We start from the raw sequence: 12849 nt of genomic DNA, 5'->3' as shown, positions 1-12849 counted from the left end.
ATCCTTCTCCCTCTCCCCCTCCCTCACCAGATTTCCATTGTCAGTACTCACCGGAATGATACAGCATGGTACCGTACCCTACCGTCAGCCAACCGGTACGGGTGCTGATACCCAATACCGCATACCTTGGTTGAACACCTAGTATTATATTATACAGCAAAAATACATAGTATTACCTTGGAGTTTTATGGTTGTTCAAGTAGTAAATGAATGAAGCACATAAATAAAGAAACAATGTTAAAGAAAAGATTCATTCTCCAAACAACCAATAAGTCGCATAAAATCTTCTTCTAACAACTACTTTTTATTTTAATTCACTTAAAGATTCTCTAGAAAGACCACATACAATAAAAAGAAGGAAAGATAAGATGATTCAAAATCAAGAAAATAATAACAAATGTCCAGATACATAATAATATGAAACTACATTATAAATTTCTTACCAATATTTGATTAAGCAACTAAAGACAAAAAGGGTAGGAGATTTTGTAAAACAAATTGATATATTTGGTATCTAATAAAACAAAAGATACCAAGAAACATAACAATACTAAGATTTACAGTCATAGTAAATGGGGAAGCTGTTCCACTAAATTCATTATACAAGATGAAAAATATGCTATGGATGACCTTCAACTTGAATTGAATCATATATCAGGATGAAGCAAGATCACCTTAAATAAATGAAGAACAAAAGCCCAATTTATAGAAAGTGGACCTTTAAACCCAGTGCATGTGGCACAAAGAAGTTATTGTAAGAAAAGTACACTATTGCAGACTAAGATGTATTGAGAATTCAGCTTTTTGATCAAAAGAATGATATGGTTCAAGAGATAACCGAATCCATCAAGTAATTAACTAATGATGAACCATGTGAAACCAAGGATTTATGCATGGGTCCACATCATACAGTTCCACACATAAACTGAAACATGCTGTGACACGTGGTTTCTAACACAAGAGAAAGGGGTGTATCAAACTGACCCATATCAGGACGTACCAGCTCGTTTCTATCTTAGAGTATCGCAGTGACACTATACTATGTTTGGATAAAAGTGGAGAGACTACAAAAAGGCACAATCGGATATCCTATACTTGGTCATTTCATTTTTAACATGCTAGCTCATGTTAAAGTGTGTGTTATTATCTATGAATATATACATACATTCATATTCACATGCATGCATGTGCATAGATATGCATGTATGTATGAATGTATGGATATATTCATAGATATCTAACACACACTTTAACATGAGCTAGCATGACTACAGGAAATTAACAAAGAAAAGAAAATGAGCATGTTAAAAATGAAATGACCAAGTACAGCATATCTGATTGTGCCTGTTTGTAGTCTGTCTCTCAACTTTTATCCAAACATAGCATAGTGCCACTGCGATACACTATGACAGAAACAAGCTGGTACATCCTGATATGTATGCATGCATGCATTTACATATTAGAAAGGATAGATTAAGAAATGAATATATTAGAGGAGTTGTAGGAATTGGATAGATTAAGGACAAAGTAATGGAAAATTGATTAAGATGTATAGGCAAGCAAAAAAAGAACCTAAGAAGGCCCCAATAAGAAGAGGTAGTTTAGTTTATGTTGAAGACGGTTAGAAAAAGAAAGGAAAACCTAAGGTAACATGGATGGAGGCTGGGTTGTGAGGAAAAATATGGTGAAACTTGGAATAATATCAGTGGTGGCCATAAATAAGAATTCTTGGCGAATGAGGATCCATGAAGCCGACCATAAATAGTTGGGAAAAAAGAGAGGATGGTTATGGTTATGGTATACAGACACACACACATATATATATATACAAAAACTATATATTTTAGGAATTAGCATGTGTCTTTGATATAGCCTAGGGTGTTTGACCTATTTTCACTAGGCTTCGTTTTCCTTTTAGGTTTTGTCAGTAAAGCGGAATCAAATGATTCAAGTGGAGTTTTTTGTAACGTATCAATAAGATAGACCCATGCTGCGAGTTGTTTCATGCCATAAATAAACACGGACACTCAAAAAATCTGTTGGGCAGGCGGATTCACATCTCTAACAACCTACAAATAAAGAGAGTGACTAGCTACTACCCAAATAACGTAAATTAAACCGCTAATGTATTCTAGCATGTCAACACATATCTTTCAAGCTGACAGTGCCTCTTTTATGTTTATCCATGCAACTTACATAACATGGCGGTGCATAAATAGCTGATAAAAACGTATCATATGCTATTTCTTGGCAGAAACAACTCATTGCACCCGGAAAGGAAAAAATAAGTACATTCTTATGCGAAACACTTTCCAATTGTTGAATGCATTTAATTACAATACTTGAGATCATCAAAATAAGAAAAAAAATTAGATGCAAAATAAGAACTAACTGATTTTAAGTTTTCCTTTAAAGGTTAGATCATCTATCTTGACGCCATAATAAGTAAATAAAGAAGCCCCCAGCTTAAGAAGATACGATAGCATAAAGTTATAGAAAAAAGGACAGACCCATAAAAAAAGGAACCAGCCCATGTGCTGTTGGACTCCCTGTCTTTACAACTTTGCTTTTCATATTTCAAGAAGAATGACTCCATTTTTCTTTCTCTGTTCTTTCTTTTCTTGTCTCTTTATCTTACTACAATGATTACCATCTTAGATAAACATACAGCACTTTGTTTTATTCCACCTTAGAGACACAAGCGCGCGCGCGCGCACACACACAGAGAGAGAGAGAGAGATGAAACTCCAAAAATTGCAAGTACATTTATTAGATTACAACAGATCAGAGCTCCAACTCTTTTATACAACTCATTCCAACACCTTACTTTCCAGCTCCCCACTTTCTTATGTGTTTCCTAACCACTGACAAATGCATCACACATGCAAGAATCTAACACCATATTATAATGGAAATGCTTGGACTTGGGCCATGCAAGGTTCACTCCAATACCTAAAGGCACTGGGACACCCTTTTGTACCTATATATTTCTCTTGGGGCTAGGGACTCTACCATAGGCCTCAGCCTCACGCAATTTCTTTTCTTTTCTTTTTCCTACCTCTTATTTTGTTTTAAGTTTGGAAACCTTTATATATTCTTCTTCCAAAGCATGATGCTCCCCAAGTCTAGAGTCTCTGAGACTATTATTTCCACGCCCAAAATTTTAGTTTGTTTCCAACAAGTAACCTCTTGCATGCGTTACACATGTAGAGTTCTAGTACAGATTAATTACAAGGCAAGAAAATCCCATCTCAAACCCCAAACCCCAGAATTTAGCTTGAGAAAGAAAAACAAGTAATAAACATATGCCGTTAAGGTCAAGAAAATGTAAAAGGTGAATTTTAAGTGCATTTGAGAAATTTTTGCATGAACAATGCAGTGTTAAAGTCAGAAACTTGCAGCTTAAGATAAAATATAAATAAATTGTTAGCTTCTTGTTTTCTGCATGACCCCTTTATGAAAGACAACTGGTAAGGAACAACCAAAAAGATCCACCAGTTTGATAAATATTTTATGAAAAGATAAAGAGAAAAATCTTCTTATCGATATCTTGAATGAAAGGAAAAGCAAGTAAATTTTTTCTTCTTCTATGGTTTTGGAACAATAAATAAAATCCTGTGCCTGAAATTTCTAGGTGGAGTAATTCATTAATTACTTTGCATATGTAAATTAATTAAAAAACATTATCACCAAAAAAATTACTTAAAAAAAGAGCTTGAATCAGATGTAGATGTTAATAGAACAATGAAGGATTGAAAGAAATTACAATAACAGCTGTTGGAAACAGTGTTTAAACCATTAACGTTAATTGAAAATTTTGGTTATTAGAAATTTTATACTGAGTAATAGAACCATAAGCCAACACAAGCACCAACTCCTACCAGCCATAACTCAAAGACTCGAAGACCTATAATTTTTCCTAACTCTGGCCCACAAGATCATGGACCAGAACAATGTTATTATGGAGAGATGGCACTGATTCTTGACTTAGGATACCTAATTTATATAATTCTATGCATCAATGGCATTTGTAGAATATTATAAATTAACTACTTGTGTTCTGTCTTAGCTCTAAATGGCTGCTACTTAAGAGCTTATACCAGTCTCTAATTTAGGTTTTTATGAGAATCATACAAACAGTTAATTTCATATGTAGAATATGTGAATAAACCTTCCAACGTGCACATCCAGATATCTCCAGTTTTCATTAAATACTTTATGTACCAATATCCGACATTAACACCCTTAATATTGTCCATGCAAAATATGTGAATATGAAAGAGATAACAGCATATTAACTTTACAGAAATATCCCTTCTAATACAAACTCTGTATTGTTAAGTAGGCAACATGAGTTCACTGACTCTCCTATCCAAGAGAAATCTCAGCAATAACTAATACAAACCATAACAAACCAAAGTCTATGACTGATAAGTATCTCAAATGTCAGCAATTTGATAGAATAGTTAAACAATGTGAATAAAGAGGGCCGACCCAATTTTGAGTAAGGACACACTAAAAGTTATAGATAGGTGAAAAGAATAAATGGTTTTCATTTTTAAGAACTATGAACTTCTATTGTTCCATGAATTCTTGGTCATATCGGCAGCTTCTCCATTTTCTCAATGTCCGGTAACCTTATAAAAGGACAGCATGTTGGGGGATAAAAGCTTTTGTTGTAGTTGAGAAGAGAGGTGATGATGGAAAAAATGGAGAGACCAGAGAAGCTGGAAATCCCTTCAAAACTAGGTTACTGAATAACTTTCTGTGGATTACCACATAACGAGAGAAGCATTATTGACAGAAGTAACTCTATTTGTGCAAGACAAGGCTTAAAGTAACGAGATACCAGGTAAATATGGGAACCATGTTTCTCAAGATTCGTTCTTGAATCTTGATCAATTACGCTCTTAGACTAATGAGCAACCGCCATTTATGTGGCTGAAAATCAACAATCCTTTAATAAAAAAATATATTAAAATAATAATGAGGATACAGTATGAATGTTATATAAGAAATTTCATATATAGATGAAATTTTGATCCAGGGTTTGGTATAACCCTATAGCTCATAGGACTTAAGAGTTTCAAACCTTAAACACTTCTTCACAAGGTTTAAAGCTGAACCTAGTGGGTAGACTCTTGATCAGAACCTTATGAATAAGCAAATTAGGCTTTAGTTAAACCTAATCAGAGTTAGGATTCAAAAGGAAGGAGTAACTGCTGCTGGCATTCAACTCAGCCTTAATATGAAAGGTTGTAGTGTCAAATTCTAAGCAACCATCAGATCGCTGTAGGATTTGGATCCGAGGAAGGCTGTTAAGTGTATTTTTGACAAGTTCTTAATGAATCACAATCAGATACTCGCAGATGATCTGAGAAGTAGATATGTAACCAGATGACAATACGTCCGCTGAGGTTCCAAGCAAGCTAACCTGGAATTCAAAAGATGCTGGATCAAAATCCACTATTGGATCGAGCTGAAAATTGGAAGCCATGAAGTGCCACAAGCCTTCTTTCAAGATCTATAATGGAATCTTTGTTTCATGAGCTGCTACAGTGCCTACAATCAACAGGTTGCTGCAAACAGCCTCAAATACAGTTTCAAATTTCAATGAACTAGAATCTCGAAGCTATAACTCCCAAATCTGCCGTTAGATTAGGCTGAAATATAAATGGAAGCATGGACTCAAGTCCTCATGTGACGTCCCATGGGACATCAGGTTAGAGTACCATCCTGAGCGGTGGGACAGTCCTCTATCACAACATCCCAATCGGCAAGTCTCGGGATATCCCCTGTCTCAAGTGTTAGGATGGGGCGGGGCGGCGGCGTGTCCCATTCCATTGGAAAACTGGAACAGCTCCATCCCACGGGATTTAAAACCTTCAAAGAAGTATGGTATGTTTTACTCCAATGGTTCTAGCAGACGTCTGATCAGATTGATAAACAGTATACTCCAACTCTCAGAAACTTTTGGTCTCCTACAGGCATGCAAAGCATCCAATTTCAAGATCTAGATTGCAAAGGCCAGAAATCACAGATCTTCCATTAGATCTGGAAAAAATTGGAGGCAAAGATGTTTCCTAGGTCTTCTTACGAAGTCTTTGAGTAGATGTCCTATCGGACCTGCAAAAACAAAATTATATATACGGGAATTGGTTGTCGTTGCTGAATAAGCAGTAAACATAGTTTCTCGACCCAACATGCAAACACATCAGGATTATGATCTTCAGCCTGCAATCAACTAGAAAACAAAAATTGCCACTACAACAGGGGTTATGAAAATCAAATTGATGGTTTAGCATAACAGCCTTCATGAGCAATCATAATGACGTGAGCTATCATGTAACTCAGGCTCAGCACACGCCCAGCCTTAGCTTGCATGGGAAAAGGAGAAGCAGCTAGTTTGAACTTTTAGGTCACAAGTGATGATGAAGTTGGCACACGATCTTGATATTGATAACAAGAAGGATAACGAACTCACATGAATGTTATGAGGGCTCGACCCAATCAGCAACCTCATCTTGGTTTGTGTTTGATTAGATGGGGACATGCATGGGTTACATAATCCATGACCTTCATCTCTCCTTCGCTGTTCCTTTTTCTTATGATGTAAATAATAAAGATAGGTTGCTGCATCAACCATTCCTAGGTCTTGCATGAAGGTGACGACCAATGGCTAGCATGGCAAGACATCATGTCATGGTCATCCCCAGTCATTATGCATGGGATGGGAGGGGCACCACGAGCTTCATATATACATGGCTAAAACGATCCTTTTACATCATGTTTTATGCATCGACTCCTGGATGCATGGATTAGTTGTTACATGGTAAAAACCCATATCTAATGTCACGGGACAGGAAAGAGAAGAGAGGGGGGGGGGGGGGGGGGACAGAGAGAGAGATATGTGGAGAGAGAGTTGCTGTTTAAGATACTCAAGCCCCAACCATTAAATGGGACATCCATGGAGGGGAGAAGAGAGAGAGAGAGAAAGGCTTACCTCCTCCTGTGCTCTATAGATGGTGAGTCTCAAAATCCTTCAGCAGCAGCGACCCATCTTCCTCTTCTTCTCAACACTAGCAGCCTTAAGCCTTAAGCAAAGAGACAATGTTGAGGGTTCAACACCTTGTCGCATGCCTTTCTTCAGTGCTTGTTGATATGGCAGCGAGGTATAGAACTTGCTAAATAAGTTCACTTCTGTGGGGCTGCCTCGTATCTCTATTTATAGTAAGAGAGAGGCCAAGCTAGCGAGGAGAACAAAAGATAAGCGTTGAGAAAGAGCCATGGTGAGAAAGTCTTAGGCAGAGTTTTAACAAGGGCTTAGAAACTCGGAATCTCCTTCCTAGAAGAGAATCCATATGAAGGCTTGGGTTTTAATATTAGAAAAACGAAATTCCGCTACTTATTATCAAGCCTTGGTATTCTAATCGATCTCTCTAATCCCTTCTAGACTCATCTTGAGATAGAGATGGAGTATATTAAACCTGGGGAAATCCTTAGTGGAAAAGAAGTCCTTGCAAATGATGTGGACCTCCTTTGAGGCATGCATGTACGTCAACTTCCTAGAGACCAAAAACTGATAGAACACTTGGTACTTGAAGTAGGCTCTGGTGTGGTTGGGTTGCATGTACCTAAGAACTATAGAAATCCAGGTAGGTAATAATTAGATGTCCTGACCCTACATCTAGTGCAATTGTGACCCCCTTGATCTCATGCATGAATTTTTGAACTCTATTATAATTGGTTCATGAAATCGTGAACCTAATTAAAGTCAAGTGTAGAGCTTATGCCCAACACTTTTGAATTGCTTCCACAATCCCATATAATAATAAGCCTGGAGGATATCACTCTGGTGAGAATAATACCACCCATCCGGCAAATGAGTTTATAATTTGTGATCTCATGCACATGCTATCCACATACAGCATAAGGAAGCATCAAAACACTCCCTCTGAAAAATCACCTCCTCAGATGCAAGCTTTATCTAATAACCATCAAAATCTTCTCAATCAAGTTTATTTCAGTCTTTCCCTACACTCTCACATCTCTCTTAAACAAATCTAGACCTTTTTCTTATCTGGGCTTCCATTCTTCACATAAATGAATTTATCAATTATTCATTATCACTTCATCTTTCATTTTGCAAAACCGATGGTTCCTCTTATGCATTCATTTTTAATTCTATTCTTCCTAATTATATAACTCGTTTATTAAATATAACCTTATGGGTCCACCTCTAGCCTTGCTTATCCTCTACCAATGAGTGCTCTATGATCTACCAATCATTCTAACTTTTAAGTTTCAGGCAAAACTGATCTGTTCAGGCCAAAATAAATCACTTTCAATGGAAATCCAAGCTGAAACTAAACCTTTATCTTAGGTTCTGCCAGTTTTAGGCAGTTTCGGCCAGAACTGACCAATGGAGATGCCATGGATTTATTTACATAGAAATATATACATATAGAGAGAAAGAGAGAGTCATTTCTTTATTTCTTTAAGTCTATGCAACATCAGTGCCAGGTCATTTCCAAAGCTCAAAGAAGGGAACTTGACTCACAAAATAATGTTCCTTGTCTACATGTATTACTCCTAGCAATTGTAGTCTTCCTTTCTAATTTATAAATTTTTCTAAAGTGAATTTCTTCAGTAATAAGAAGTTTTCATGAAATTGTCTTCCCAGTTTCCACTTAAATGAATTCATGCTCCTCAAATACTCAATGAATGTATCAGCCGTGAGAGCTTCTTTATCAAGTCTATTTAATACAGGCTACTTTAGGTTGGAGAAAAAGCTGCAAAGCCTTCACTCTCTAGAAAAAACAAATGAAAAAGTCAATTTCCTTGCTCCTCAATCTAGGATACCATCCAGCAAATTTAGCATGAAAAATCTGAAAAATTTGATTGTCATGGAGGAATAAGACATCAAGTGTTTTGAAGGATCTTACAATTCCAAAGAACACAAAATAACCCAAAAATTTGTGTTATGTCTTTCCTTGGCATGCTTTACTTTTTAATTTCTATTTTTTCCCTTTCATTTGACTGAAACTTTGAAATTCAGACTTTAACTGCTGAAATACTGAAACTAATAATTGACAGGTTTGACCGAAACCAAAAAGGAAACTGAGTTTCCAAACTTTGCTACTTAGTGTTATCCCACAATCACAAGCCATCCCAATACGCTTCTCATTTTAAATGCTCATTTATATTTTCATACTCTCTTTATTGCTAAACATTCTAATCCTTTCAACATCAATAGCCCCCTTATTATACATAAAAAAATTCCCTAAATCTCTCCTACATGCGGCAATTATACAATATAATGATAAATATCTTTGTTCTGTCTATCTAATTTTTATAATTTATCTTTCAGTCAATTCTAATGTACATTGACTCCGAAATAATAGAACTATATATTTTTCAAATTCCATTGAAATTTTTTCTAGCTTCTCAACTTCGAATTGTTTTCCCGCTATCTACAGTCCATTTACTCCTTTGGTTTGACTAATTATTACAATTCTCCAAAGATGTCATTTTAAATAGCAGTTGACACGTTGTCATTTAATTGCACCAAGATGCATAAAAACAATAGAAAATATAACAACCAAATAATAAAAGAAAAAGATTCTAATGGGATCTACCATCATGCACCAAGAATCAAAGAACCTAACATCAACTCCTAGAACCCATGTATGTCCTTAAAGTCAAAAAATCAAAAAGAAAAGAAACCTTTTGCAATATAGGTCACATGAGATATGTATTTATCAAAAAAGGCGGAAGGTTAAATTTGTTCATGTGTAAACTCCATTGGGCCTTTTACAAGGTCCCCATCTCTACTAGCCAACAGAATGTTTTGTTCACTTTCTCTTTCTCACTAACCAACAGTTGCATTAAGTTTAGGCGATAGTAAGTTTTAAAAAAGAAACAAAATAATATTGATAAAAACAAACTCAGGACATTAAATTACCGGTTTATGCACCATAGAAACTTCAACAATTGATATTATCTCATTAGCGAGGCCAACTAGCTCATATAATATATACATCTACAAAAAAGATCGAACTTGCAAACAAAAATGACAAGATCATATATCTATAGAATACAAGATGACATGGATTTCTGAAACATCTAAGTACCAAGAATACAAGAATAATTCTCCATAAATTAGATTACTTTACATACTCAAGCATCTTTGAAAGGAGATCACAAGCAGGATTCTTCTGTGGTAAATGAACATAGCTATGGAGACTAGGGTTGTCACTGTACATGGCAACACATAAGTTTAAAAAACACAAATTAGTAACTTTATATAAATATTAACATTGATTTTCTTCTAAGTCAACGATAAGACTTACTACTTATGTCCTTGTATATGTTGTTGATCGTTTTGCCAGTATGGAAGATTCACTAGAGTAGGCCACTTGTCAGGTGTAGGGTGCCCTGTGATGAATGATTTCTCATACCATATTTCTGCAAGAAGCATAGTAAAGAATAACTGGAAACTGACCATACATTCTTACCTAAGACCTTAAAAATCTTGTCCAACTGGTCGAGCTGGGGAAAAATGTTTAAATGTTAGAAGCACCAGAAACAAAATTAGATAAACAAACCACTCTAGCGTCCAAGATGCCGTATCAGAGAGAAATATAAAATAAGAAGGCAGCAAAATGCAAATCATTTTCAACAAAAATCAATAATACCTGAAATGGGTTAGGAGTAGCTTTGACTTCCACCCCTTGAAACAATGGTTTCAGAGTTAGTAGCTCAGCAAAAATGCATCCAACAGCCCACATATCTATATGCTATTAAGAAGATTGTTTTACTAATAAGCACCGATTGGCCAAAGTTGAAGACAAGTGCTGACAAATACTAAAGATTTAGTCAATTAGCAATGTTAAATCAGCTTTTTATGAAGTGTCAGGATACCAACAGCACTTGTATAGTGTTTTGCTCCAAGTAGTAGCTCAGGAGCACGATACCAAATAGTTACCACAACCTGTCAATTTGCATATCCTAGTGAGGATGATAGTGGTATTTTGATGATTAATACAATGATTAAGAGTATGTTACAAGTTAACTTGATACATCATTAATAAGTCCGTCACTCTCGATACATTAGTATAATGAGATAAAGATGCATTTCATTGATTATTAATGAGATAAAATTTGCGATAGGAAAGGGATAGTGAATTCTAAATTCTAATTCGGCAAAGCTTCAAGTGAGACATACTCTTAAGTGGACAATAGTAATTTTCATTGTTTGGAGCAAGGTTTGCTGTACCGGTCGGTACCAGTCGGTACCGAGCGTACCGTACCCGTACCGATGGGTACCGGTATCGGTACACCAATGTCGGTACGGTCGGTACCGAGCGTACGGTACCGTACCGACACTCGGTACGCCTATACTGGTGCGGCACCGGTACGGGGTTCGGTACCGGTACGGCGAACCTTGGTTTGGAGTATGTAGCACTACCATGACATATATTCAAAATTGCTTAAAGTTTATTTCATTGATTATATAGATGAATCTAACCTTAAGTTGCAACAAAGTGTAGATTGAGTCGACCCCAAGATTGATTGAGTCGACCCCGGCACATCAAGAAACCATCTGGCACACTTCTGCAAAAATGGCACGGATGAAAAGTACTTGGGTCGACCCAAGTAAAGGATGAGTCGACCCAATCCTCAAGCCTCAAGAAAACAGTTCTCTGGAAACCCTGAGAGGGTCGACCCAAATGAAACTTGAGTCGACCCAAACTTGAGTCGACCCCAAGTTAACATGAGTCGACCCAAAGGCAATGACATTCAAAAATAGGTTCTCTGGAAACCCTGAGAGGGTCGACCCAAGTGGAAGTTGAGTCGACCCAACTGAACCTTGAGTCGACCCAAAAAAGTGTTGAGTCGACCCAAGTGAAAGAAGGCTGAAATGCAAGGTTCTGTGGTTTCTGAGAGGGTCGACCCCAATGTTGCATGAGTCGACCCAAGTGAAAGTTGGGTCGACCCCAGTAAAAGTTGGGTCGACCCCAGTAAAAGTTGCGTCGACCCAAGCACGGGCAGAAGCATAACGGCTAGTTCTGCAGAAGTACTTTTGACCTCCCAACAGTGAGTAACGGCTAGTTTTTGAATTCTAACCATTGGGGCTTGTCCAATGGATGAAAGAAACTATTTAAAGTGACACTATTCATCAGAGAAAGTATCCTTTTGCAAAATATCAAAGCTTACACAAGAAAGACAAGTGCCCTAATCTTCTTTATCCAAGTGTTCCATTCAAGAGTTAAAAAGGAAGTGGTTGAGCAGACTCCAAGAGATATCAAAAGCTCTATCCACCCTTGAAGAGTGAAGCATTCTTGACAAAGAAGAGAGAAGTCTCATCAAGCGATAACTATTCTCTAAACTCTTCTTTGTAGCTTATAATTGTTATATTTGCTCATCTAGGAGCTTCAACTTTCTTCTTTCTTTTATTAATCACCTTGTAAAAGTTTGTTGGTAAGCCCGCAAAACCAACAGTGTAGGTTTATTGGTGAACCCGTAAAACCAATTGTGAAGGTTCGTTGGTGAGCCCGTAAAACCAACAAAGGTTATTGGTGATCCCGGAAAACCAAAGTGTAAAGATTTTTGGATTGTGAGCCCGGAAAACAATCCAACTGTAATCCGAGGGATTATAGTGAATTCCCAAGGGGTCGCTTGGGGAGTGGACGTAGGTGCTTAGGAGAGCACCGAACCACTATACTTCTTGTGTGTTTGTATTGTGCATTGTTCTAATTTCACTCACTCATCAATCAACTAAAGTAAGATAGCAATAACTTAGAAAAACCAATTCACCCCCCCTCTTGGCTTGTCACCTTGGGCAAC

The 12849-nt window shown here is 36.8% G+C and overlaps 1 protein-coding gene across 1 annotated transcript in view; it reads right to left on the bottom strand.

The window, feature by feature from the left end:
* The window catches only part of LOC120107158 (cyclin-dependent kinase E-1-like), a 38905-nt gene that overhangs the window by 6855 nt on the left and 19201 nt on the right, over positions 1–12849 (bottom strand). Inside the window, 5 exon segments of the mRNA XM_039120334.1 lie at positions 10180–10257; positions 10353–10437; positions 10518–10551; positions 10698–10792; positions 10924–10993. Coding sequence (XP_038976262.1) covers positions 10180–10257; positions 10353–10437; positions 10518–10551; positions 10698–10792; positions 10924–10993 — 362 coding nt within the window.

The sequence above is a fragment of the Phoenix dactylifera genome, unplaced genomic scaffold (assembly GCF_009389715.1).
Source record: "Phoenix dactylifera cultivar Barhee BC4 unplaced genomic scaffold, palm_55x_up_171113_PBpolish2nd_filt_p 000778F, whole genome shotgun sequence".
Taxonomy (NCBI): Eukaryota; Viridiplantae; Streptophyta; class Magnoliopsida; order Arecales; family Arecaceae; genus Phoenix; species Phoenix dactylifera.
Note: the sequence above shows the minus strand (reverse complement) of the source record. Positions and strands in the feature narration are given on the sequence as shown.